This window comes from Lichenostomus cassidix, chromosome 15, assembly GCF_008360975.1.
Source record: "Lichenostomus cassidix isolate B80296 chromosome 15, HeHo_3.0, whole genome shotgun sequence".
In the NCBI taxonomy this organism is placed as follows: domain Eukaryota; kingdom Metazoa; phylum Chordata; class Aves; order Passeriformes; family Meliphagidae; genus Lichenostomus; species Lichenostomus cassidix.
Window position 1 is genome coordinate 4438001 of NC_139496.1, and position 26930 is coordinate 4464930.

The window sequence follows — 26930 nt, forward strand, 5'->3', positions numbered from 1 at the left end:
TGTTCCTGGAGAAGGAAATTGGTGGTTCTCTCAGCTCTGGAGCTCTTAGGCGGCCTGAATTCTGCTGTGCAGTGGCAGCTCCGTGTGGGCACTGAATAGAACAGGAGTCTGAACCTGCAGTTGTTCTGGGACAATTGCAGGCTGCTGGGAATTCCAGTTTTAACGTGGTTGAATAGTAGATTCTGCCCCAATGTTTGTCTGTGAGCCAGATCTGATGGATCTGAAGGTCAGTGAGGGACATTTCAGAAGGTTGAACACATCCACAGCTGGATTTAAACACAGCAATGCTGTAATGTCACTGTGGTGTGGTGGCTGAGCTTTGCTGGCAGTTCTACATGAGAGACATTTCTGGGGAGGAGATGCCCCACAATCCCCAAATCATTTGGATCAGGAAAGCCCTCCAAGACTGTCGAGTCCAGCCTGTGATCAATCCCCACTCTGTCACCAGCCCAGAGCACTGAGTGCCACCTCCAGCCATTCCTTGGACACCTCCAGAGATGGGGACTCACCTGGGCAGCTCATTCCAGTGCCTGACCACCCTTTCCATGAAGAAATTCCTGCTGATGCACAGCTTGGAGCCTTTTCCTCTTGTCCTGTCCCTTGTTCCCTGGCAGCAAGAGAGAGAGAAGTCCCTTACTTCTTGCTGTTATCCCAGTTCACGCAGCAAAAAACATCAGGAGAAAAATCTTAGAGTGACTTGGAGACCTTTAAGTGCCTTAAAGAGGGCCAGCCCCTGTGCTGCAGACTTTGCAGAGAGCACCATCACACATTCCCAAAGCTTTTCCTGCCCGGGAGCTGTTGGCCAGAGCGCTGGGAAAGGAGTTTGTGTCTGGTGCAGATGTCACTGCTGCTTTGTTTGTCAGGATTCTGTATTTATACACAGCACGTTTCGGGAGGATTTGGAAGCAGCTTGATATTTTTGTTCTCTAATTTGCTATTTTGCCTACTAGAAAGAGGCTACATCAGCGTTTTGGACCATGTTCAGGCCTGCTGTAAATAGATGCAGCTTCCTTTCAATCAGTGACATTGTGAACACTTGTATTGGGGCTAAACCTGGCTATTTTTAGCACTGCTCTCTCACCTAGTCACTCCTGTTTGCTTTAATAAGATTTTTATTTACTCCTGTTAAAAGGTTACTTGAATGGGATGCTCATAAAATTCCGGTTAGAATTAGATAAGTCGTTTTCTCCGAGTGTTTTATGGTGGAGCTCCTCGTTGTTATTTTATTTTATTTCTTTTTTCCGTGCTCTCAGCTAATTGCCAGGGATGATGAGGTGGTGTTGTGGCTGCAGGTGACCTTTAGACTGCTGGAGGAGGCAGAGGCCAGTGCTAGCCCCTGTGGCATCCTGGGGGGACATTGGCAGAGCCACAGACTGGGAGCAGAGCAGGAAAATGCCACAGAAATGGGAAATGAGAAGGTGATTTTAATCCAGATGAGCAGCCCTAGTGAGGCCACATCTGGATTGAGGTGTTCAGTTCTGATCTCCAGTGTTCAAGAAAGACAAGGAGCTCCTGGAGGGGTCCAGTGGGGAGGAGTGTGGAGTGTGTGGCTGTTCACCAGCAGCATTTGTGTTCTCTGATTTTGGGAAGGGCTGAATTCTGGAGAGAAAAAAACAGGGGTAGAGGGATGCCATTGATCAGAGTCAGGATTTCATGCAAGATTCCTGAGGTCATGCTAGAAAAAACATAATTATTTGAAATTAATACTGGAGTAAACATTCATGCTCTTAATGGGTTTAACTTAGTTCCTCTCCTTGTGCCCTCCAAGATTGTGAAACAGACCTTGTGCAGTTGGGAATGAGCTCTAGGAATACCTGGTTGAGTGAAAAATGAGTTTCTGGCTGATCATTTTTCACTCAGGTCAATACCTGAGCTGCCTCACCTGAACCTGCTCTCCTCACCACCCCATCCCTACCTGCTCCTGAGCCTCTGGTGAACACCAAGCTGCAAACCTCAGAGGTGCCTTCATCCCTCCTTGACAGACATTTTGCTTTGGGAATTAGAGTCAGTGCAATTCGTGGCACTTGGCAAGTTTGTCTTAGGATTTTCCATGCAAAGATAAAGGGGAAAATGATTGTCCAAAGACAGGGAAGGAAGGAGGAGGCTGTGAGCTGGGTGCTGCCTTGTGCTCTGTGTGTATATTATCGATACCATCCATCACTTTGGTGTTACCAGAAGAAGCTCTTAAAAATATTTTTCATTTTCCCTTAACAACCAGTGATCTGGTTGTTGCAGAAATTATATAGTTATAGCAGAAGGAATCTGTAAAGCCAAAGCTGTCAGCATCTTTATTTCATAAATAATTGCTGGTTCTTTTTAGCTGTTACTTAACGCTATCATTTTATTAATTCCTGCTTTCTGTTCCCGGGCTTATTTTTCTGTGTGCTGTTAACTGTGCTTATTGTGCTCCTCGTCAGCTCTCCCTGAACTTCTTAAAACTCCTGTCACTTACTCAATGCTGCATCTGTCACTTCGTTGTGCCATTATGTGAGAGCTGCAGTTTCTGGCTGATCATTTTTCACTCAATCCAAGAGCGGCAGCAAAGGAGGAGATTTCCTTTGTGCTGCAGGGGAAGTGCAGGGTCTGTTGATAGAATGGGAGGTCGAAACAGAAACAATTCCAGTCTGGGGAGCATTAGGCTCTAATTGGATTCGTCTGAATCACAGAATCACAGAATGGTTTGGGTTGGAAGGGATCTTAAAGCTCATCCAGTCCCAGGGCAGGAACACCTTCTACTATCCCAGGCTGCTCCAAGCCCTGTCTAGCCTGGCCTTGGACACTTCCAGGGATCCAGGGGCAGCCACAGATTTGCTGGGCAACCTGTACCAGGGCCTCATCACCCTCACAGGAAAGGATTTCTTCCATGTATCTCACCTAAATTTCAATTTGAAGCCATTTCCCATTGTCCTGTCACTCCAGCTCCTGGTGCAGAATCCTCCTCCAGCTTTCCTGTAGCCACTTCAGATCCTGGAAGGTGCTTTGATGTCTCCACACAACCTTCTCTTCACCAGGCTGAAGAGCCCCAGCTCTCAGTCTGTATATTTTGGGTGTATCTGGGTTTTTGCAGTGCAGTGCCAAGGGGCCTTGGGGAGGAGCAGCCCATGTCCTGTGGCTGCATAAGCCTCTGATTGTTCCCTGTGCCATGGGCTTGGGAACCTCTTCTTTCTCTGCCATAATTAAATTGAAAAAGTTTGGAAAATACTAAGCAGGGCTGGAATGTTTGGCGTGGCATTGCTGGAAATGTGTGTTGGTATATTTTCACACTCCTCCCACAGTTGTCTTTGTGGTTTATTGTTGTGTTTTTTTGTTGTTTGTGGGTTTTTTTGGGCCCCGGCCAGGAGCTGGGACTAGGCCAGGGATTTTTCTTTCACTGCATTCAGCGCTGTTTGTGCCACTCTTCAGTCTCTTAATTACCCAATCTTTGGTTCATTGTCCTAGAAAAGTTCAGTCCATTCAGCAGGATTCTGCTCCGTGCTGCCACCGGTTCCGTCATGTGGGAAATAAGGAATTCGAGTCAGGGCCCCAAGTTTCACTTTTTGTCCTCAAAAAGCCAGGCTGGCAAGGAGAGGTGAAGCTGCACGGCCTGGCTGGGGAGATGGGGGGACTTTGGGTGGGTTTGGCAGTGATGGGGACATTTGTGACACAGATCCCTGTGTGAAATTCCAGGGTAGCAGGTGCCAGCTCAGAGGCAGGGAAAGACAGTGCTTCTGTGGGATGAGGCTTGTGACAGTGCATTAAAATGCTCCTAATGGAAGATTCTCATCTGCAGCCTGCTGGGGTCATGCTCTAAATTACTTGCAAAGGAACTGTAAAGACCCTGATGTAATTTATTGAGCAATAAAACCCATTAGAGGTAACACGAACCGGTAATTCTGAAATGGGAGTGCAGAAGAGGTTGTGCTGGATCAGTGAAATGTAGGTAAATCTCTTGCAAAAAAAAAAACCCAACCCAAAACGTGAATAGTGTCTAGTTTTTACTGGGGAAAAAAATAGGAAGAAAATACGGTCTGTGGAGAGGATCAGCATATTTTGGTGTATTATGGAAATGCCTCATAAAATCCTCAGCAGGTAGAAGAGAGAATGGGCTTAATACACCTGTGGGAGGTGAAGGAGGCTTGGGATCCTTTTGTGCTGGAAATGAAGAGCTGGATGGCAATCAGAATCCTAAACCTTGGCAATTGGGGATGTTCACACAAGTTTATACAGCCTGTGGTGAAACCTGGGTGGTTTCATGAGCCTTTTTACAAGTCATCGGTGCAATGAGACAGTTTTGAAGATTTTTCTGTTTTTTCTTTCCAGGATTTTTGCTCTTTAAAGACTATTGCATGAATGAGATCGATGAAGCTGTCCCTCAGCTGAAGTTCTACGAAGAGGTAAGTGCTGCTGGTGGAAGTTTAGGGCTGTGCAGGGAGTGAGGCTGAGGGATTCTGTCCCACTCCTGCTGCACCAGGGAATTCTGAGAGGGAAGGAGAGGCTGTGACTGCTCCAGGTGCTGCTTTCAGTGCAGATATGCACATGCCTGATGCTCAGGGTTATTTAGAGCTGGAATAGCCTTGGCTGCTTCACTCTTGAGATGATAATTTCACTTTTTTCTTGCTATCAGCACAGATAGCTGGTATCAATTTGGAGATCAGTCTTCAGTAATGCTCTGTTCCCCACTCAGATCAGATACCTGCTGTCAATAAAGAATCTTTTTCTATCATTTCCATCTCTTTATACACTGAAGATATCACTGTCATAAGTGATCCGAAAAGGCCTGTTGTACCAGATTATTTAGCAAGATATTTTTAGCTGCTTCTTTATCTCTGAAACAATTCGAAATTGTATTTTTAGGTTATTAGCAAAGTGTTGCCTCAAAAGAATTTCAGTGCTTTGTCATGTACTTCTGGAAAAATCCCATTAAAGATATTTAAAGAGAGGTTCATTGTGTTTTCCTCTGTGACATACCGGATCCAGGAGCTTTTCCTTTTTTTTTTTAATATATTTAATTTACTTGCTGCATTTATTTCACATAGAATAATCTGAGTACATTGCTACATTAAAAATCTCTTGATGTAGAAGAGCTCAGTACTCCAGGGATTTCATATCACTGCAGCTGGAGTCACGATCAGGCATTTAACAGGATGAGTGATTCATCCCGATCGGTTTCAGGAGGAAAAGAAAAGGAATTTAAAAAGGGGGAAAAAAGGAAAAAAATAGCTTCTAAATACTTGAAAACAAATGCATTCTGATCCTAATTTTTGAGGAGATCCTCAAGGCTTCCAGGGAAGTACCTGATGATGGGGATGCTCTGCTGAGACCCCTGAGCACTGGCTGCAGATTTGAATCCTTTACCAACCAAATATTGAGGGGCAGGAGGTTGTACTCGAGTAAGACAATCAGATATCTATCAGGCTTCCTCCTGCACTGCTAATTATTTTGTGTCGTTGCATTAATTAAAAGTGTTTCTTGGGCAAAGATGGTTTGAGTCATTTTAATTATAAATTGGTATCAAGGGGGAAGCGGCACAGATGGCAAATTGGGGTGGGATTGGTGCCTTATCATGTCAGCAAACAAGAGCAGTACAGCTAGAAAGATACTGAGTTTAATTAATGTTCCACCTCCAGAGGTAGGTTGGTCCCAGTTTGTCTCTTGGTAATTGGACTTGATGATCTTGGAGAGTTTTTTCCCCCAACCTAAGCAATCCTAGGATTCTGTGGCACAGAGCAGATCTGCTCACTGAGGGTGTTTGGATCCCAGGAAGTCAGAGCTGAGTCTTTTCCCCTAAAAATCTTGCATGTTTTTCTACATTTTGTCACTCCTGGAAGAACTCTTTCCCTAAATATGCTCCAGAGGACCTTTGGACCTTGGTGAACTTTTTGTTCTGGAACTGGTTGTCAGGTTTTGTTCTGTAAATGAACCGTCTGGGATTGCTGTTGTTTCACCTGGAACACTCTGATCTCCTACAGCACACCTGAGGAAACTTGATATATTTTGTAAAACTGTCTTTTAGGCACCTTTAGGGTTCAAATCCACAACGCAGCTGAACTATGTGAACATTTTGAAATGTGCTTTATATTCTTTCTTGGACGTCTGTACCTGACGTGCTGTGATCACAGAATCAGGGAATTGTTTGGGTTGGAAGAGCTCTCTTGGCTTATTGAGTCCCAATGTTCACTGAGTGCTCAGCATGTCCCCAAGTGCCATATCCTCTTAAATCCCTGCAGGGATGGAGACTCCACCTCTGCCTGGGCAGCTGTGCCAGGGTTGGAAAATTCTAATATTAAAGAGAAATCTCATCTGCAACTGTGCTGTTGCGGGTGATTTTCCATTAATAAAAAAAACCCAGTAAAATAAAACTTCAGCCCAAGTCCTGTTTTGTTCCAATGAGTGAGAAATCATCAGAAAACGTTTGCTGTGTCCTTGCCTTGTGCTGCAGATCAAGGAGTACGAGAAGCTGGACTCGGAGGAGGAGCGGCTGTCGCGGAGCCGGCAGATCTACGACACCTACATCATGAAGGAGCTGCTCTCCTGTTCCCACGTGGGTATCCTGCCCTTTTTCCCCTGCCTAGCAGCTCTTCCATCCATTTCCCTTTCAAATCCGGGCTCTGGGTTTGGCCAAATTCAGAATTTTTTTATTTTTTGGAGGTGTAAAGGTTGGTGCCGTGCTGCAGTTTTTATTGAACTTAGTGGCGCGCAAAGGAAGTATCAGGAGATTTATCTGGTTTGTGTTTCTTTAGACTAAATCTCTGTTTCCAAAAGGATGAAATAAGTGCAGGGTGTGTGTACAGAGATGTGCCACATCTTTATACTCTGAAAAATACCTGTTTCCTCCAGCTGAAGTTTGGGCCTATTGATCTGTTCTTCTTGTGCTCTCATTTGAAAGAAGGATTTGCATGATGTTGTACCCTGGTGGTATCATGTTTTGGGTGCAGGGTTTAAGCTTTTTTTTTCTTCTTCTTCTTTTTCAAAAAGGCATGATTTTGTTAGTAAAAAATCCGTGTCAGCTTCTGGCTCTGGAGCTGTCCCAGTAAATGAGATTTTTCATGGATCTGTTAAAGGAGGATCATCACCCCCTTTGATTTTTACCTTCCTCCTCATCTTCCCCTCTCCTACCTTTCTGCTTTAGAATAATCCTGTTACTGGATCATTCTGCACATTTCACACTCACATTCACTCTAATATACCTGTGGGAGGCCCTATTGATTCCCCCTGGGGTTGGTGTTTCCATGTGGGGGAAAGAACAACAGTGCTGTGACCTGAAAAGAAACTCCTGACAGTTCCAACTGTTTGAAATCTTTCTTTTTCTTTTCCAAAAGCCTTTCTCAAAACAAGCTGTAGATCATGTACAAACACATTTAGCCAAGAAACAAGTGCCAGCCAGCCTTTTCCAGGTGAGCTTTCACAGTCTGAACATTCAGCTTCTCTGACAGAAAGTGACTTTGTAGATGTTATTTAAAGAGACAGAATAAATGGGACTGGTATATATTCTGTGCTGTAAGTGGGATTGAAATGCTTTTTTCCAAGTCAAAATCACAATTTGCTCTTCTTATCGATAACATTTTAAAGCACATTTAGAAAAGCAAACTGTGCCTTGGTGTGCGAACAGAAGAGTTGTTATAGTTGTGTAATTTTAAGCCATTAAATGATTTAGAGTAAATCACTTTCCATCAGGAAGATGCTCATCCTGTCAGGGTGAACTGAGCTGCAGCAGTGGAGAAATTGTCTTATCCATCATGGGGGTGTTTGGAAGCTCGAATGTCTTTTATCTAAATCTGGTGTATTTTTATATGCTGGAAAAATGTGGAGGTTGCCCCTGCCTGATCTCTCCTGTGCTCCTGAGCTGTTCTGGCTCTTTCATGAGCTGGAAAGTGGTGCCTGCAGTGCTGGGTGATGTCTGAGCACTAAATGGGGGGAGGTTTGGCCATCAGAAACCCAGGGGAGGGATTTCCTTGGAAAAACTCACCTGTGAATGGAAGGTGCTGATCTCTCAGCAAGGACAGAGAGGAGAGAAGCACCACAAAGATGAGGGAGCAGCTTTGGGAAGATTGGATTCCACAGGGGTGACAATGTGTTGTTTAAATACATTTGAAAAAATAATTTTTTGCCCCAACACCCCTTTCCCTGGCAAACCCTTAAGGTTTTCTAGCTCGTGAAAATATTTTATATTTGACTTCAGGGCACCTGCTCAGATTCCAAAAGCCAAATAAAGCTAAAATGCTTCCTTGAGGCTTCTTAAGGACAAGGCAGTGTGTGCTGGAGCTATGTGGGGCCAACGAGAGTTCTCTGTAATGGATGGGATTGAAAAAAAGCCATTTATCATCTAAATACTAATTGTGTTTCCTCACCCTTTTTAGCCATATATAGAAGAAATTTGTGATAGTCTCCGAGGAAAAATATTTCAAAAATTTATGGAAAGGTATGAATGTGGAATATTACCTGAATTACCTGCCTAATGTAGTGGGAAGCCAGGTCCCTTCAGTGCTGCTGTAAATAAGGCTAAAAATATGTATTAACACACTATTAATCAAATGGAAGCTTTGTGAATAGCCAGCTTTGTGGGATATCCTGATTAATGTCAGAATTTATGACTGGAACAGCTGGAAAGTTGAGGGATTTCTCAGTCACACCAGGGAGAGCTTGGAGTTTGGGCTTCAAGGTGTGAAAAGGCAGAACTGGGGGTTTGGGGATTTCTGTGAGTGCTCATCACTGGTGTGGAACTGGGAGAGCCAATCCTGGGGGTTTGGGACTGAAACCTCTGGAAATGAAGGTGGAATAAGGAATTCCTGCTCCTGTGTCAGGCTCTGGAAAGCTCAGCTACCACCCAGGAACATCCAAATCCACTCTTGAAACTGGTTTGATGCCATTCTGTGGTAATTATAAAAATGCCTCCATAAAGCTGTTATTTCTTCCTTTGAAAATAAATACTTAATTATTCATGTAGGAATAAGCAACTATTTTATTTTTTTTTTCCCCCAAAAGCCTGTGGTATTACTGATGTTTTTCCTATTTTAAGATAAAATGAGTTTAAAATGTTCCTTGGAGTATCTGGAGGTTCATTAACATAAATCCAGCTGCCTCTGTTTTCTTATAATTATCTTTCTCTGGCTGTAATTTAAATCTTCGTTAACTCCGAACGCAGTTGTTTAAAATTTGAAAACCATCTGCAAGAGAAATGTGAGGACACACTGAGCCCTCACAGAGAGAAGGTTATCTGCTCTTTTTCTCTCCCAAGGATGTAAAACACAGAGTGTGCTCTGCCTAGGAATTGTTTTTCTTGGTGGGGGTAAGATTACAGTTGGTGAAAGGAAGGCTGTCATTTATTAAATACCACCCCACGCCCTAGCTCAGACTAGATTTTTAAATATCAGACTCTTGACATTTCCTGTAATACTCAACACAATAGTCTCAGACAACTTTTAAACTTTTTTCTTTTTTTTTTTTTTTTCTTTTGCAGTGACAAGTTTACTAGATTTTGTCAATGGAAAAATGTAGAGCTAAATATTCATGTAAGTACTTACAAGTATATTTATCTTGTCAGAGGCTGATACAGGAAAGAGAATGTTCAGTTTTGAATCCTTGCTCTGCAAAGGCCTCATTAAGGAGGGTGGTGGATGTCACTGCTCTGCTATTCTTAGGCACAGCCCTGATGATTCCTGTCTGGACGTCCCCTCTGCCTTCCTCAGTTAATAGAATTGTGATTTTTTTAATGGCTGAAAGAGCTGAACTGCCAGAATTGCTGCTCTTTATCACTCCCAGTCTATCTCCCTTTCCCACTCCAGTCCTGCTGTGATCCCAACACCCTCTGAGCCCCTTCCCTTGGCCTCTGCTTTTGTCCCTCTGCACCTCTCTGTGACAGCTTGGGCTGCAAAAATAGCCCTGAATGAGACTGGCAGTTTTTGGGAACAACAACTTCATTCCCCTTATTCCTACTTCACACTGTAGTGCTTGCAAGGACACTGAAATATCAGCCATTAAGGGGCTCCTTTTCCAACACAATAAATGCTGTTGAATTACAGTCGAGAATCTCAACACATTCACAGATCATTTAGATGTTTTCACAGTAAGTTTTTTTTAATGCTGGAAAAATGAAGGTTTTGTTTTGTCGTTTTTCTTTCCATTTGCAGCTGACCATGAATGATTTTAGTGTACATAGAATAATAGGAAGAGGGGGATTTGGTGAAGTGTACGGCTGCAGAAAAGCAGACACTGGAAAAATGTGAGTATCACACACTGGATGGCAGAGGTGATTGTAAACTCTGGACTAGTGAGGAAATCCTTCCAATCATTCCTTAGGAAATCACTGTGAAGTGATTTCCTAAGAAATGATTTTACATTACGAAGAACTTTACAGTGTCACATTGCTGTAAAGTTCTTTGTAATGAAGTTTTATCCCCAGAGATTCTCATTCCAGACTAACTTGAGGCTCACTTTGCTCTTGGATCCTTTTCCATGGGGTTATGGATTTAACCAGTTGTTCTCAATATCAATCCATTTCTTTATTTACACCCCACTCTTTCATCTTGCTTTTCTCTGAACAGTTTTAGCCCATCCTTAAACATTTCCCTTCCCTTTTCAGGGCATGTGTGTGCTTGACATCCCTGATAATAATAAATGGAAGACATCTTCATGTTGCTATTATTACATTCAGTATTTCTGCAGTGACTTCAAGTATTTGTATTAATCCTCTTACCAACAACGCTGGCTTTATTCCTGCTTCGCTGCTTTTTGTCCATGTACAATTCTTTCATTTGTCCATGTACAAAAATAAACATTTTATTTAGCTTGAAGCACACTCAGCAGGCAGTTCTCAGAGTCCCAGCCATCTCCATCTCTGATCTGGGCTCTGGCAGGAGGTGGATAAACCTTGGGAAGTGAGAAGGACAGGAGAAGTGAAGCAAAGGACAGGTTTTATCAGATATAAATAGAGCAAGGGAAAGTGAAATGTGGCAAAACCAACCTTTTTTTTTTCAAATTTGAAGCAAAACTTTAGATGATGCTCAGCTTCTGGGTGCAGGTTTGGTTTAGTTCTTTCTTGATCCAAACCCATCAGCCCATGAATTTAAGATCCCTTCCCACCCAAGTAATTCTGTGATTTCCATCAGCCTTGAACATCCCCAGTCCCTCCCTCTGCTCAGGGCAGAGCAGGGCTTATTTTTACTCACCTTTCACAGGCTCCTCAGCAGGAACACATGAATATATTCCCAGTGTGGAAACCTAAAATTCACCCTCACTCCCCCACTGCCAACACATTGATGTCAGGAATGACGTGGCTGTTTTTGGGAGCTGGAGCCAAGGTGAGGCTCCAAAGCTGGATGGGGCTGGCACAGTGAGGCAGGGGATGGTGGTGTTTTCCTAAAAATCCATGGATCCCCATGGTTTTGGAGTCTTCAGGGGAGGAACACACATGTCCTTCTCACTGTTGTCTATTAATGAACTCACCCAACATCTTGGAAAAATACCCAGCCTGTATCATATCCTCCCGTGGTTGGTGGTTGTTAGGGTAACATCCTTTGTGAGCAAAATTTTATTAATTTGTATAGCACAGATGGTGGAAGACTAAAAAAGCTTTCTTGTGTGTATCTGACCTTTTTCTGAGTAGAAAGAAAATTAAGAAAAAAGAAATATATATAAAACACGCAGCGTGTGTTCAAGATATTGCTTTCCTGGTTGAGCTGAAGGTGTTGGAATTAAATGGAACCATGACAGGGTCTCTGTTATTTAATTCCTGTGGCAGATTCTTGCTTGTAGGTATGAGAAAATGAATATATGTTGTGTAATTCCTATCTCACTGTGATGGTTTGGACATGGAATTATTTGTTAAAGCGCATTTCTCTGTTAGGAGGCCTCTGCTGGAAATGTTTTCATTCTGGGAGATTTTGGAGCTTTTGTATTTAGCCTGAAATGATGTTTTTAGTCCTGGTTTAAGTCATTCAAGAGCTTTCTTACAGGAACCTGTAAATGTACATGGCCTGACTGCCAGTGAATAGTACTGATAGAGGAGTTTTTTGGTGCTTTTCCTGAATGGTTGTTTGTTTTTTTTTTTTCAGGTATGCAATGAAGTGTTTAGATAAGAAGAGAATCAAGATGAAGCAAGGAGAAACATTAGCCTTAAATGAAAGAATTATGCTGTCTCTTGTCAGTACAGGAGTAAGTATCACCATTTGTTATTCTTTCTTTCTTCCCTATAATATAAAAGCTGTTACATGTAATGCATATTCCATCAATTCAGTTGTGTGACATGCAAAAATGAACCCCCACTGGAGCCTCCCCCTGATTCTTGCAATGTGTCTGAAATGAGAAGGGAAAACCAAACTTGCTTTATCAGTTTGGGTCCTACAGAATGAGCATCTTTGCTGCAGAGGCTTGAGGGGGTGCCCATTTCTGAGGTAATTCATCCTCCCCCCACTCCTGGCTTTTTAAATACCCTTTTTTTAAGTATTTCTGTTTGAAACTTTTCCAAAACACGATTCTGCCTTGTAGAAAAGATTCCTCTTTCGCTATAGTTACACAGTACTTTTCTAGAATCTGAAATGCTGCTGCAGAGAAAACTCCATCCTCCCTTTCCTGTTACTCTGACATCCAGTTTTTCCCTTTTGCTTTTTTATGGACTTTAACTGAGTCAAGGTGTACCGAGCCAGTCTGCCCATCTAGTCTATATATAAATTGCATTAAAATTGGATTAATTAAAATCTAGTTAAAGTTGAAACCATCACCAATGCGTGCAAAAAGCCAGCACCTGCCTGGTGTTAGCCCTGGGTGGTGGCTGAGGTGTGTTGGGCTCAGAGAAATCCCAGGCAGGGTTGGAGGTGGCTCTGCCCTCCTTGCAGTGACACCATGGTTGCCATGGCTACGGGTGATGCTGGCAGGAAGGTTCATTTCCCTCACCTCGTGGTGCATGAATTAAACACTCAGTGTGGGAACAGATCCCCCGTTCCCAGCAGACAGGGAAGGAGTGAGGGGGAATGAGGAGGAATCGTGTGTGGTTTTGTTCCAGGCTCGTAGCTGAGGTGTGCAAAGAGCAGAATTCCCTGCAGGATCCCAGAATTCCCTGGGCTTTCAGGATTCCAGAATTCCCTGGGCTTTGTTTTCAGGGACCAGGGCTGTGTCCCCAGAGATCAGAGGATCTTTTCTGTGGGAGACACCTTGAAGATCCTGGAGTCCAGGCATTATCCCACCACTAAGCCAAGGCTCCAGGGAGACCTTAGAGCCCCTTCCAGTGCCTAAAGGGCCTCCAGGAGAGCTGGAGAGGGACAGAATTCCTTTAATCCCTGAACAGAAGTTGTGAATCTGGAGTGGCACGTGCCCAAGGACAAGAATTCTGCACTGCCCGGAGCAGAATGGAACTGGAAGTTCATCACAGTGCAGTTAGTCATTTAACTGGGAATCCAGCTGTCTCTGCAAAAGGCACAATAACAGCTGTGCAGATGACACAGCTGGTTGTGTAATCAGTTCTGTTAATCCACCTAAAGTTCTGGCATTCCTCAGCACTCCTGGAGCTCAGAGCTCCCATGCTGGAGTCGGCCGTGGCTGCGTGGTGAGAACAGCTTCCCATGGCTGCATTTCCAGTGGGTTCAGGAGCACAAAAGGCACCTCTGCAGAGCATCTGGGGACTCCTGGATGGGGCTGATGGCACCAAACTGGGCTCTGCAGGGCTCAGTCCCCGTTGGTGTGTTTGCTGTGTCACTGTGGTGTAACGGGGACAAACTGTCACTGAGCTTTGGGTTTCCTCTTCTGCAAGACACAGGCTCCTGTCTTCCCCTCCCACAGAGACCTTCAGGCTGCAGAGGCATTGTGAAATCCTCTGGAAGGTCACAGAGTAGGGAAAAAGATTTTACTTTCTGTTAAAATAGATTTAATTTCTGAAATAGCCAACATTTGCCTGATTTCTGTTCAAAAACTTGTGGGAATCACCAAGCTGGTGGTGAACCCTATGAAGAGATTCAGCCCCAAGGTGCTGTTTGTGGAAGGAAGTGGTTATTCCATCAATCTTTTCCTGAGGGTAGGAGGGCATCATTCCATCTGGCTGTTGCAAGACCAGGGGCCTTGCAGGGTTTTGCCTCCTCTCTGTTGTGGCTCCCAGTTTTTTCCTTCTGAAAAACCTCAAGCACTTCAGCTGCCTTACCCAGATCTTCTGAGATAATTTTACAAATGGCTGAATTTGAGATTCCCTCCAAGGGATGAGAAATACAATCACAAAATCCTAGGATATCCTCAGTTGGAGGTCACCCCAGCAATCCCACCCACCATGAGGAGGGAACAATAACCCTCTGAGATCAATAATCTCTTTTTTTGGGAGGAGAACAGGTTTTCATGTGTTTCAAGCAATGACTGGCATATCTTTGAGTGACAAGATATGTCAGGTCTGAGCTGCCCTCCAGTTAAAATGGGACCCAGCTGCTCTGTGCTCTGAAAACCTTTGTCCCCTGCTTGCTGTCACTTTGTGCCCCAAAGCTGAGTGCTTGGATTTCAGGGAAGAGTCAAAACCAAAGGTTTCCTCCTAGAGCACTTTTTAATGTGCTAATGTCTTTAAAATATCACATTTCTACATTTTTTTATGGCTGCTGTAATATTTTTTTTCCCTTCCACATGATTTATTACCACGAATTTGACTTCAGCAGTTCTCTGGACTCAATCCAGGATTGTTTGGATGTAAGGAACTCTTTCCAAACTGGTCTTAATTCACACATTAATGTCATTATGTTGCTTATTTTCATCAGAGCAGAAACTTGACTGCGATGAAAAATTGCTCTCCTGGGAAATTCGTTTTACTGCTTTATGTGTCCTTTAAAAAATAACTGTAGGGTGTTTTTTGTTTTTTGGTTTTTTTTTTTATTTTTGTGCTGTAAAATACTCTTTTGCTGTGGTTTTTGTGTCAGGAAAATACTGCAGTACAGCTTTTCTCCCTGTTAAACAGGGAGAGGGTAATGATGAAATTAGGAATGCTTGCACAAAAATGAGTTATGCATCACATTTACACTTCCAGATAACTTTTATTTTTAAAACCCATAAAAATACAGGCAGGCTATGTTCTGGTGTAGAAAAACGCTTTTATTTGTCTATGTGTGGTGCTTAAATTCTACCACTAAATCCTTCTGGGTAATTAGATTGCTCTAGAATTTTAGGAGCCCTGCTTGGGGACACTTCCGAATTACCCAGTCGATGCAGGAAATTAAGTTAATAATTCTGCTAAAGCTGTTGTTGTGAAGTTAAGTGACAGCTACAACAGTCCCCAGCACAGAATTCATAACCAGAGGTGGTACCTTGTGTTAGACACCACATCAGGCTCCTTATTTTGAGGGCCATTTAGGAATTTGGCATTTCTCCTGGACGTTTTGCAGGTGTTTCACACCCATCCCTCCCCTCTGCAGGGAGTGTTTGGGGTGAGCAAAACATAAAGTGCAGTTGGGTTGGAGCAGGGCAGGATGTACCCAAGCACTGTGGGGATCCCTGGGATTACAGTCAGGTCTATAAACCTTATTATTTCAACCTCATGGAAGGATGAAGGGGCTCTGAAGTGTCTCTGTCCCTCCCTTTCCTCTCTCCGGAGCCCAAGGCCACCGTGTTTTGCTGTTTCTAAATTGGGAAGGGAGGGAGTTCCTGCCAGAGATTCCCAGAGCTTTCCCTGTCCATCCTGCAATGCTGAGAGCATTGGTGGAATCACATGAGGCTCTGCATCCTGCAGGGTGTCCTGGGCTTCTCTGGGATCATCTGGGATCATCTCCCTGCCCCCTTGGAGCTTTGGGATCAGACAGGGCAGCCATTCCTGAAGGGCTCACTGCAGACTCACCAAACAGCCCTGCTTTGGTTCCACATCTTTCCATGGAAGGTGTCCCTGCCCGTGGCAAGGGATTGGAACGAGATGAGCTTTAGGGTTCCTCTCAACCCAGAGCATTCCATGATTCCATTCCATGAAGAAGAAGCTGATGAGGTGATAGCCACTGCCTGTTGATTAGCCAAGAGCCTGGTGGCTTGGATCAGCAATGGTGTGGCCAGCAGGAGCAGTTCCATTCTTCGTGGAAAGGGTTCTCCTGCCCAGGGCAGTGGTGGAGTCACATCTGGGAAGGCTTTAACATGTGGCACTTGGGGACATGGGTTGGTGGTGGCCTTGGCAGTGCTGGGGGATGGACTCGATGATCTCAGATGGCTTTTCCAACCTCAGCAATTCCAGTGGCCACCTGCAGCCAGCACAGGCCCAGGGCAGAGGAAGATCTGCCAGCTGCTGCTGTGGGGTTTTGAATGTATTTCATGGAGGTACCAGCATGTGAGCAGACCTGGGCAGTAAAGAGCTGTTTTTCCAGTGGGATTTTTATGGCTGCTTGTCTTAAACATGGGGTGACTTGAGGTTCAGGTGCATGTAACCCATCCCTGCCCTGGCTGTTCTGCTCTGTCCTCCTAAAGCTGCACCCACCACCCTCATGTTGAGGGTTTTGCACAATCTGGATGTTTCTGTTGCTGCTTCCTGAGCATTGTAACACTCCAGAATCCCAACTTCCTGCCTGGTGTGTTCACATTCCTTCACTCCTCTGTTGGAAATGCTGATGGGAGCCAAACACCTTCACTGTCACCTCATGGAGGGACAGTGTTTACCAGTGCAGCTACATTTCATGAGTGAGGATAGAACTTGGGAATACTGGCAAATAGCACAGGAAAAATATCAGATGTATTTTTAGCTTTTCTAAGTCACACTTTGCTTATTGCTCAAGGTGAGGCTCTTTGCTCTTCCCTTGCAGGACTGTCCTTTTATAGTCTGTATGACCTATGCCTTCCACACCCCTGACAAGCTCTGCTTCATTCTGGACCTCATGAATGGTAAGCAAGACTCATGGAGATGATGATGATGATTTTTACAAGAATTTTATCAGGAGGATTGTTGAGATGGTTGGTCTCTCAAGCCTGGGCTGCTCTATGAGCTGATTTACTCAGCTCTCCACAAACCAATGTGTGGCACAGCCTTGTGTGGAAATCCTCTGCTGGATTAGTCACTGAATGCAAATGTTTATGAAATCAATGCAGTTTAAAACAGAGTTTCAGGCTGACCAAATCTCTGTATGAGCTTTCTCAGCTATTTTGGTGGGGCTCTGTGCTCCACAGGTGATAAGAACCTACAAAAGTTCCCCCACAATGTCACCCTGTCCACCTGTAAGATTTTACTTACAGGGTAAGATTTTACTGTTTATTTAATTCCATCTCAATCCTTCTCATTTCAGGAGGAGATTTGCACTACCACCTCTCCCAGCACGGAGTGTTTTCTGAAAAAGAGATGAGGTTTTATGCTACTGAAATCATCCTGGGGTTAGAGCACATGCACAATCGCTTCGTGGTGTACAGAGACCTGAAGGTAAGGTTGCTGGGTGCCTCATCCACACAGGCAATCAGATACCTTCCATGGATTACCCTCCCTGAAACCTTTTCTTGGCAGGATTATTTCTTTATCTGCCTGTTTTTTGTAATAAGTTTTCAAAGTCGTTCTAATCTGTGCCATTATCCAGTTTAACCAGCTTGGGAGAGGCTTCCTTGGGGTTGCAGTAAATCCTGTGCAGTGTTGCTTATCTCCTCAGCTCCCTGATGGGAATAATTTAGAATATTCCCAGATATTCTGCCCAGAATATTCTGCCCAGAGACTTGAGGATAAAGGGTGTAAAAGCCTCACACAGACCCTGCTGTGAAGGAACCAAAAGCAACTTGAGACCAGAATGGATTATTCATTTATTGCCTGTTTTGTGTTTCAAACCTTGCCTGGTTGTTCTGTTATTCAGTATTCCATAACCCGTGGAGTTGATCGTAGTGCTCTGTGAGAAGGTAGATTTTTATCTAGAAAGTGCCTGGAATATTGATGTTAAATAAAAAAAAATAAAGCCAATTACCAGTTAGCAGGGAGTATTGATGCTCAAATTGCTGTGTTGTGAGAATTTGCAGTTGTGTCAGCTGGGGAATACAAAGCACTCACCTCCCTGTGTTGTTTTCCAGCCTGCAAATATCCTGCTGGATGAACATGGACACGTGAGGATATCAGACCTTGGGCTGGCTTGTGACTTTTCCAAAAAGAAGCCACATGCCAGTGTGTAAGTATTACATCTGGGAGCTTTGCTGCACATACAGGTAGTGCTAAATACATCCTGAATTTGTCTTTCTAACTTCACTTTGTCTGAAGGGGAGGAATGACACTTGTGTGTGGCCCAGGCTTGCTGAGCTGGAGGCTCTAATGAGGTTTTTTGGGCTCCTCTCCCTGTTTTCCTGCACAGTTGTAGCAGCTGATGTGTAGGCATGGCTGGGAGATGACACATTATTTCGGGATGATTCACTGCTCAGAGAAGAACCTGACTGAGTTAAAGTACCAGATTGCTTTAATTGTCCCAACCGGATAATTAAATATTCCCAAACTGCCTAAAATCCTGCCTTTATTGTGTCTTTCTGGATCTTTGTAGAACTGGAGGCAAATTATGTTCCTTTCTGCTTCTTGCCATCGGGGCTTAACTAGGATCTGAATTCCCAGAGTTGGGTGTGGATTCACATCTTACCTGGCACGTTTTATTCTTAGGTCCTCATTTGCCCTGATTTTGTCTCGGAATTTATGCAAAAAGGGAAACTCCAGCCTGTCACACCTTGAAAAATTTGCAATTCAGTAGCTTCTTGAAAAAAGTCCATATGTTTTGGTTATGTCAAGGGTAAAAGCAATACCTGCTGGCTGCTTCTCATGGTGCCCAGGGGGGAATTTAGGAGGGTCCTGTACTCACACAAGTGACACATGAGACCCACTGGAATCAAAATAAAAATGCTTAAAATGAATTCTTTTCAAACTGGGCTGTCTTATTAAGAAAACACTGATTTTGATTGGTTTTTTTTCCATGCTGGTGTTGGCTGTAATGACTGTTTTGTGCTGTTGTGCTCTGCAGAGGAACCCACGGGTACATGGCCCCCGAGGTGCTGCAGAAGGGCACAGCCTACGACAGCAGTGCCGACTGGTTCTCCCTGGGCTGCATGCTCTTCAAGCTGCTGAGGGGGTGAGTGGGACTCCTGGGGGGCTCTGTGGGTGTCTCTTGGAACAGCAGGACATCCTGTGTCTCAGATTGTCTGGAATGATCCCTCCGTGCTGACCCACGTCTGCTCTCCAGGCTAAACCAGCCTTTTTCTTGCAAATCTAATCAAACCAAACCCAATCCCTGCTTCCTGTAGTAGCTGCAGATGTGGGCTGTGAGGAAGGCAGGTCCTCTGTCTGCCCTTTGAACTGCTGCTGACAGCAATTTACTCCTCTTTGGCAGCTGGTAGTGTTTTAAATGCTGTGATGTTATTCCTTGGAGTGCACTAAGCAGCCCTGGTAAATCATGGGCTTCATGTTAAGAGGAGAAGCTCTTGGCTGCTCTGGTTCCTTTCTTTTTGCCCTTCAGCCTTCCCTCCTGCAGGGTTTGTGTTAGGTACAAAGTGTGGATCCTTCCATTTCCCTGTTACCTTATCAGTGTCCAAAGGTACATGGTAATTACAGCTTTGTCAGCAATTACCTTCTCATTAAACTTATGTGTGTAGAATTGATTAATACCATGGCATTGTCTGAGCAGTCAGCAAGCACTGGTGGGCAAGTGCTTGTTGAAAATGGCATCCTCGCTGGTAATGGCAAACCAGAAGAAATTTAAAGCTTTTCACAGTGCTTCTCTGTAAAGATTGATCATTAGGTCATCCTGTGTCCTCACACATAATTAATTATAAGCTTTTAGCTCCACTCCGACGCTGTACAAAGGAAGGTCAGGATGTGACTTGTGAATTGACCTCCAGAACTGTATCAATTTAACATTAATTGTGCACAAAACAGACTGTAAATGTGCAAATAAAGAAAGAAGGTTTAAATTGCCAGCCTTTGGGCTGTGATTCTCCCTGGCAGAGATGTTCAGGGTGGGATCAGTGCTCAGCCAGAAGCCAGAGCATTATTCACGGTGAGCTCTCGTTCCTCATCTGCTCTGAAGCCAATTAAACACATCCCAAAACAAGGGCTGGGCACATGGTGCCATTTCTGGGTGTTTGGTAAATTTAGTCTGGCACAGAATCTGCCCATGAGTCCCCAGTGAATCATTAGCTTCCCTGATCTACTCAGAGCCTCCTTGTCAGAGTACATGAGGCTGTGTGGGAATCATTTACCTGTCATGCTAAAAAGAGAAGAACTGAAGTCCTGGTCTGTCCATTGCACTCATCAATCAATTTATTTTTGAGGATAGAAGGAAAATAACTTGGGAGTAGCAGGTCTCCAGTTGAAACATGCTGGTACACTCTGCCATGTGGCAAGCCAGAATGCTTTAGAATTGCTAATTAATGGATTGATAACTGGATAACATTTTGATTTTGAAAAATATCATCCCCTCCAGGTTTTGAAGAAAAGAAGCAGGGAATATATCCTAAATGTAATTAAAATATACTACAATGCTGCTTCTTTCTTTCATGAAGGACTGTGTGATAAATCTCTAATGTGCCACGGTCTTCCTTAGCTTAAAGGAAAATTCAAATTCAAACCAGAATTATAAAGCAGGAAAGGGATAAAGCTGATAATTTACCAGATACCATCAGATATCTTCCCAGGGGCTGATGCTGTGGGATCTGGGATTACCTTCCCTCTCATGTCCTTACTCAAAAATGGTTTGCTTCATTCTCCCATGATGGGGAGTGGTGAGTTCAGTGGGTCATGCTCAGCTTCCCTAGAGAAATCCGTGGATTTAAATCCCTGAGGGTGATGGCTGCTTGGGGTTTCCTTCTTACTTGAAAAGTGTTCATGTTTTTAGGAGTCAGATGTAGTTGGTGAGGCATTTGAAACACATCTTTAAGGCCAGATCACTGTTTAGGAATTATCCAGATTTCTGCTCACCTTGCTGTGGATCAAATTGTTCTCCAGGATAGGATTAATGAGGGGGAAGGATGGGACTAACAGGATGCTCCACTCATTCCTGAGATTGGCACAGCTGAAATACTCTGATAATTCTGTGGCTTTACATTTATTAGTGTTTTTATTCTTCTTCCCACAGGCACAGCCCTTTCAGGCAGCACAAAACCAAAGATAAGCACGAGATCGACCGGATGACTCTCACCGTGGTAAGACCTGACCTCAATCACATCCCCACCTTCCCTGAGCTCCCATATCCCCCAAAACCTGCAGCTGCACCCCCTGCTCTCCCAGAGAGCTGTGTTTTCACATGGCAGAGCTGTTCACAAACAGTGTCAGAGCAGAGAAAGCAGAGCACACCACTTCCATCATGGAATATCTCTTTATACTTCCTTTCCCCACAGAATGTGGAGCTCCCGGATTCCTTTTCTCCCGAGCTGAAGTCCCTTCTGGAAGGACTTCTGCAGCGGGATGTGAGCAAGAGACTTGGATGCCAAGGAAGAAGGTAGGTGTTGTCTTCTCCTTGGACCTCTGCCTTGAAAAATTTCCACTTCTTCTGTCAATGAGTGAATTCATTTCGAGTGAAAATCTGCTTCCTGTTGTGAGGATTTTAATTTTGGAAAGAGAACATTCAAAAGTGCTGCCGCATGGAATTACATTTCAGCTTCCTTTGGTTTGGACATGTTTTTTGGACAATTTCTGTCCTTAAAACCTTTCCCTGAGTTCCCTGCAGTCATACTTGCATTGGGTGGTGTTCCTGCTTCTCATCCCTCGTTGTTTTTCTGGTTTTGCCTGATCTGTTTTGGCATGAAATCATATGACTTGACTCAGACATACTGATAGGGAAAAATTTATTGCTTATATTGTATCTGTAATGATAGGAGCATATCACACACACCAAAAAAAAAAATAAATTCCAAAACCACCAAGCAAAAAGCTGTGAATATTGCTGGTGCTGCCTGCGTCATTTCATTATTCTAAGGCAAAGAGCTTTTGTTTTGTTTCTTGACTACAAAACACTCCTTGCTTCTGCCAAGCTCACCTTGCTTGTAGCTCTTCATGGAATTATCTCCCGTTTACAAATTCAGTGTGAGACTGAGAGAGAAAACAAGGAGAGGAGTAAACAACTGTTGAGAAACCATTGGGATGTGTGATAACAGGTAACTGATGGTCACACCTGAGCCTGAGGCTTGCTCCAATTCCACTGGGAGATTCAGAGGGTTTTTGTCTCTTTGATAATGACCTGAGATTGCTTTTCCCTGGGGCCTAAGGAGTAGTTGATTATTTTCCCATAAAATTTGTGTAATGCGAAAAGGTGTGGAGTAATGTGGTTATTTGCAAGCAGTGATTGGGATCTGCCGAAGAATCGGTGTTTGGGATCTGACCCAGAGTGGTTTTTGGGATCTAACCCAGAGTGGTTTTTGGGATCTGACATAGATCAGTGTTTTGGATGTGACACAGAGCAGTGTTTGGGATCTGACACAGGACAGAGTAGTGTTTGGGATCTGACACAAGACAAGTGTTTGGGATCTGACCCAGGGCAGTGTTTGAGATCTGACCCAGATCCATGTTTGGGATCTGACACAGAACAATTTTTGGGAATTGACACAGAGCAATGTTCGGATCTGACTCAGATCCCTTTTTGGGATCTGACCCAGAGCAGTGTTTGGGATCTGACCCACATCTGTGTTTGGGATCTGACACAGAGCAGTTTTTGGGAACTGACAGAGAACAATTTTTGGGAGCTGACAGCAGAAGAATATTGTTTCCTGTTGGAAATGATGGAGTGCCATCAGGAGTTTTCGCCTGCCAGCCCTACAGTGTTTCCAAGTGTTTCCATGTGAAAATCTTCTCTCCTTTACTTAGAAATTCTTATGTTTTTCTTGCAAGAAGGAGCATTTTCACGATGTTCTCAAGTGATAGAAACGTGACCTTTGAAGGCTTTGTATTTCTTGAATACACTTGAAAATCCCCTTCATTTGTTGACTTCAGTCACTTCTCTTTTGCAGCGCACAAGAAGTAAAGGAACATCCTTTCTTCAAAGGCATTGATTGGCAGCAAGTCTATTTGCAGAAGGTAAAGGATGAAGACAGTAATTCTAGCTTACTTGGTAAAGCAGTAGAGGGAAAATAAACCCAAACAGGTACTTAACAGAAAACTTGAGGGTCACAGTGTCCAACTCATGTGCTCATTCACACAAATACAGGGAGGGTTGTTGATGAATATTCATTACTGCAGATCTTGCTGATTGTTAGGAGTGAGTTACTACATTTTCAGGGTTAAATCACTGTATGGTTTCCTCTGCTGTGCTGTCTCCAAACTGGGGAGTTTTATCCCCAGATTTTTGAAGGAGCTTTGATGAAAAGAAATGACAACAACTTTGCACTGAAGTTTAATTCCGGGGGGGACACCCTGGCACAGTCCAGTGTAATCTGTGCAAAAAATAAAAAGGTTGCACATAACTACAGAATGGAGTTAAATAATGCCTGTTAATTTATCTCTAATAATGCTGCTTTTAATTTCTAGTACCCTCCCCCCCTGATTCCTCCCCGGGGAGAAGTCAATGCAGCAGATGCTTTTGATATTGGCTCGTTTGATGAAGAGGACACTAAAGGCATTAAGGTACCCAACTCTCAGTGCTGGAGGGTGGCATTGGGGCTGCTGTGCTTGGCTTTCCATGTGTGTGTGGCATTCCTGTGCTTCAGGGCTCTTGATGTGCAAGGAATTCCTTCAGGAATCTTGGAGGTACCTTGGGCTGCTTCCCTGTTCGTTGTTGCTTGCCAAGTCCTTGTGTTTTTAGATTAACTGAAATCTACTTTCTTACCAAAAGTTTTGTGTGATAAAGGAAATGTTTCAAATGGTCGGAAAACAATTGGGAAAGCCTCAGATTTGCAAGAATACTTAATGGTTTGTGTGTTTAAAAGTTGTGATTTATTTCTGATAGCTTGGAGAAATTGAGCTAAACATTATTTTAATAGTTGTGTGGTCAGAGACTGCCAGGGGGAACCCTTAAAAATGCCAAACTATGTCATTGTCATAAGTTAGAAAAGTGGTAAAAGAAATCTTCAGGTTCTGATATTATCCAAATAAAATAATACAAATGAAATAATATAATGAAAATAATATAAATTTAAAAAATAAAAAAGGAGAGAAGTTAGAGCTGCTGGCCCCTTTGGGACTCACATGAAGGGGTGACCCCCCTGTGAATTCCTCCACTCTCTGAAGCTTCCCTGGAGCTTTGGGACAGCAGGGTTTGGTCAGTGCCCTTCATTGTTTTCATCACCCATTTCTGCAATAGATCAGACCTTATTCTTGTTATTACACGAGTGAGTCAGGAGGGAAACTAATTGTTCTTAACTTTATAAGCAAAAAGCTCCATTAAGTGCTCACTGAGCCTAAAAGGGAGCTCGTCTGTCAGTGTCACCTGCTGTGGTGACAGAAGTTGGCACAGGGAAGTGCAGAGAGCCCAGGTTGTTCTTTGTACCAGAAAATTCCACATTTTCAGCATCAATGCTACCCTAGCAGGATTCCAGTCTCCTGTAATCCTGCATTGCCAGAATTCAGAGGAACATTTTGCAAGGAGGAGCCTGGTGGTCTTTTTTATTCATTTAGGGGATCAGATATTCTCAATAACATGATTTAGTGGGAAGTCCTGTCACTGAATGTGAATCATCATCAGGTCAGTGCAGTGTCATCTCCAGTTTGATCTCAGAATCTCACAGCTCAGGCTGCCTGTAGGATAAATTTACCCTTGGGGTGAGTCAGGGAGGGATAGCACAGCCTCCCTGGGTTTCCCAGACTTCCAGAGGGGACAGGGGATGGGATGATTCCTGCCTGAGTCAGCTGGAGCTGCCAGCGAGGTGCCAGAAGCCCTCTCTGCCCTGAGCACCATAATTTGAACACCTTGCTCTCCTCCCTGGCCCTTGGGATTATATTTATCCTGCAGAGTGTCCTGCAGCCCTGAGAAGAGCATGTGAGCTGTGGGGTTTCTATGGGGAGCCAGCAGTGGATCCCTGTGGCTTTTCCCCTTCCTCAAGCCCCTGCAATTGCAGAGAGGTCTCTGGGTGTGTATTTTCCTGCTGGGATGTGGCCATGGATGTCTGAGAAGGAGGAGAATATCTATTCCAGCAGTGTCTGGCCTGACTGCAGTGGGAGAATTAAGCCAGTGCTGCATCCACATGGCTTTAAATGGATGGACACTCCACCACTGCCCTGCTCAGTGCTGGACAACCCTTTTTGGTTTGGAATTTTTTCCTAATTTCCTTCAGTGCAATTCAATTTAAGTGCTCAAAGGATTAGTGGAGAAAATAATCCTTACACCAGGAAAATTGGGGTCTGCAGCACATGCTGGTGAATTCTGAAGGTTAATTTTTGAGAATATAAAGCCAAGCTGTGGAAGTATGGAAGGAATTGCTGTGGAAAAGGTATCTTTTCAGTTTTTCATGGAATTTTCATGCTGAGGAAGTTTTTGTGCAACGAATTTAAGAACACTGCTGCTTACATTGGAGTAATTATTCGAATGTGAAGTCTAGAGAACATTATGGGACAACGTTGAGTGAGGATTTTAGAGCTATCCATCCAAATGAGTTTTGAGCAGGTGGCCTGTTCTCTGCACATAAATTAATATCTTTGCTTCAATTAGTGTCTGTGCTTCTCTTGCTTGCATCTGTTTGTTTTGTGAAGGTTTGAGTTCGATCCATCTTGTAAAATAATACTGTTGCATGGGTAACTATTAACTGTTGGGGATAAGAATAGTGAAAGTTATTAAAATGTTGGGTTTTTTGTTGTTTTTCTCTTGCAAGTTGCTTGATAGTGACCAGGAGTTATATAAGAACTTCCCTCTGGTAATATCGGAGCGTTGGCAGCAAGAAGTAGCAGAAACTGTTTATGATGCAGTAAATGCAGACACAGATAAAATTGAGGCCAGAAAAAGGGCTAAAAATAAGCAGCTTGGCCACGAGGAAGGTAATCTGTCCTTACACTTCTCTCCTCTTTTGCTGCTAGGTAGTAATTCCTGGGTTTGGAGTTGCACAGACTCCTGTTACTGTCATTCCTGAGAATCATTAGGATTCATTTAATCACTGTCGTGTTGCTTAAGATGTTTCTTAATGTTTTGAAATGCTGAATGATGACATCAGGCTTTGGAAAGAGATTCATGGAGTCAGAGTCCTGCAATGGTTTGGGTTGGAAAGGAACTTAAAGCCCATGAAGTGCCACCCCTGCCATGGGCAGGGACACCTTCCACTGCCCCAGCTTGCTCCAAGCCCTGTCCAGCCTGGCCTTGGACACTTCCAGGGATGGTGCAGCCATCCTTTGCCAGATCCTCACCACCTTCCCAGTCTGTGGGGTTTGATTTCCTGCCCAGGAGGTTTTGCACAGCAGCTTGCTTGGGGGTGTTGCATCAAACCCCCAAACTCTGGAGAGCAACATTCACTTCTTTTAATAACCTCCTCCAGTGAGATCCTTCTTTAAGAGCCAACTCCTGTCCTCGATCCCTGCACTGCAGCCACACCAGCTATGTATTTAGGGCAGAATTTTGGGCTCTGTGTGTGTGATGTGAACGTGCTGAGAGCACGGCAGCTCCTGTGCTCCATCCCCTCTGCACTCAGGCTGCACTCAGAGCTCACTCACAACACTTCAGGCTGCACCTCCTGTGGCTCTGCTAACCTCTGCTCTTGGTTTAGATTACGCCCTGGGGAAGGACTGCATCATGCATGGCTACATGCTCAAGCTGGGGAATCCCTTCCTGACGCAGTGGCAGCGGCGTTACTTTTACCTCTTCCCAAACCGGCTGGAGTGGCGAGGAGAAGGAGAATCCCGGGTGAGTGAGGTGCCCTGGGGAGCAGTGGAAAACACACCTGGAATGCCCAGGAGTTGAAGTTTTCTCTCAGTAAAAGCCCAGTGGATTTATGTAACCTGCCTGTGTGGCTTACACCACACAGGAGGAGACATAAAGTTGACTTGAGAAACCTGTTTGCTCTGTTTTGTTGTGTTTTTAAAGGATTTTTGGTAGTTGATGGTGTTGTTTTTCATTTAGGACCTCTGGACTATTTATACAAAAAAACACAAACTGGTAAGGTGGCAAATG

The 26930-nt window shown here is 44.0% G+C and overlaps 1 protein-coding gene across 1 annotated transcript in view; it reads left to right on the forward strand.

The window, feature by feature from the left end:
• The window catches only part of GRK3 (G protein-coupled receptor kinase 3), a 56848-nt gene that overhangs the window by 22749 nt on the left and 7169 nt on the right, over nt 1-26930 (forward strand). The window contains exons 3-19 of the mRNA XM_085075689.1: nt 4300-4373; nt 6419-6520; nt 7299-7373; nt 8337-8398; nt 9437-9488; nt 10107-10198; nt 12030-12129; nt 16713-16791; nt 17190-17320; nt 17950-18044; nt 18876-18983; nt 20985-21051; nt 21247-21347; nt 22852-22918; nt 23369-23464; nt 25645-25807; nt 26527-26663. Of these exons, the coding sequence (XP_084931815.1) occupies nt 4300-4373; nt 6419-6520; nt 7299-7373; nt 8337-8398; nt 9437-9488; nt 10107-10198; nt 12030-12129; nt 16713-16791; nt 17190-17320; nt 17950-18044; nt 18876-18983; nt 20985-21051; nt 21247-21347; nt 22852-22918; nt 23369-23464; nt 25645-25807; nt 26527-26663 (1601 nt within the window). The remainder of the gene's footprint in view (nt 1-4299; nt 4374-6418; nt 6521-7298; nt 7374-8336; nt 8399-9436; nt 9489-10106; nt 10199-12029; nt 12130-16712; nt 16792-17189; nt 17321-17949; nt 18045-18875; nt 18984-20984; nt 21052-21246; nt 21348-22851; nt 22919-23368; nt 23465-25644; nt 25808-26526; nt 26664-26930) is intronic.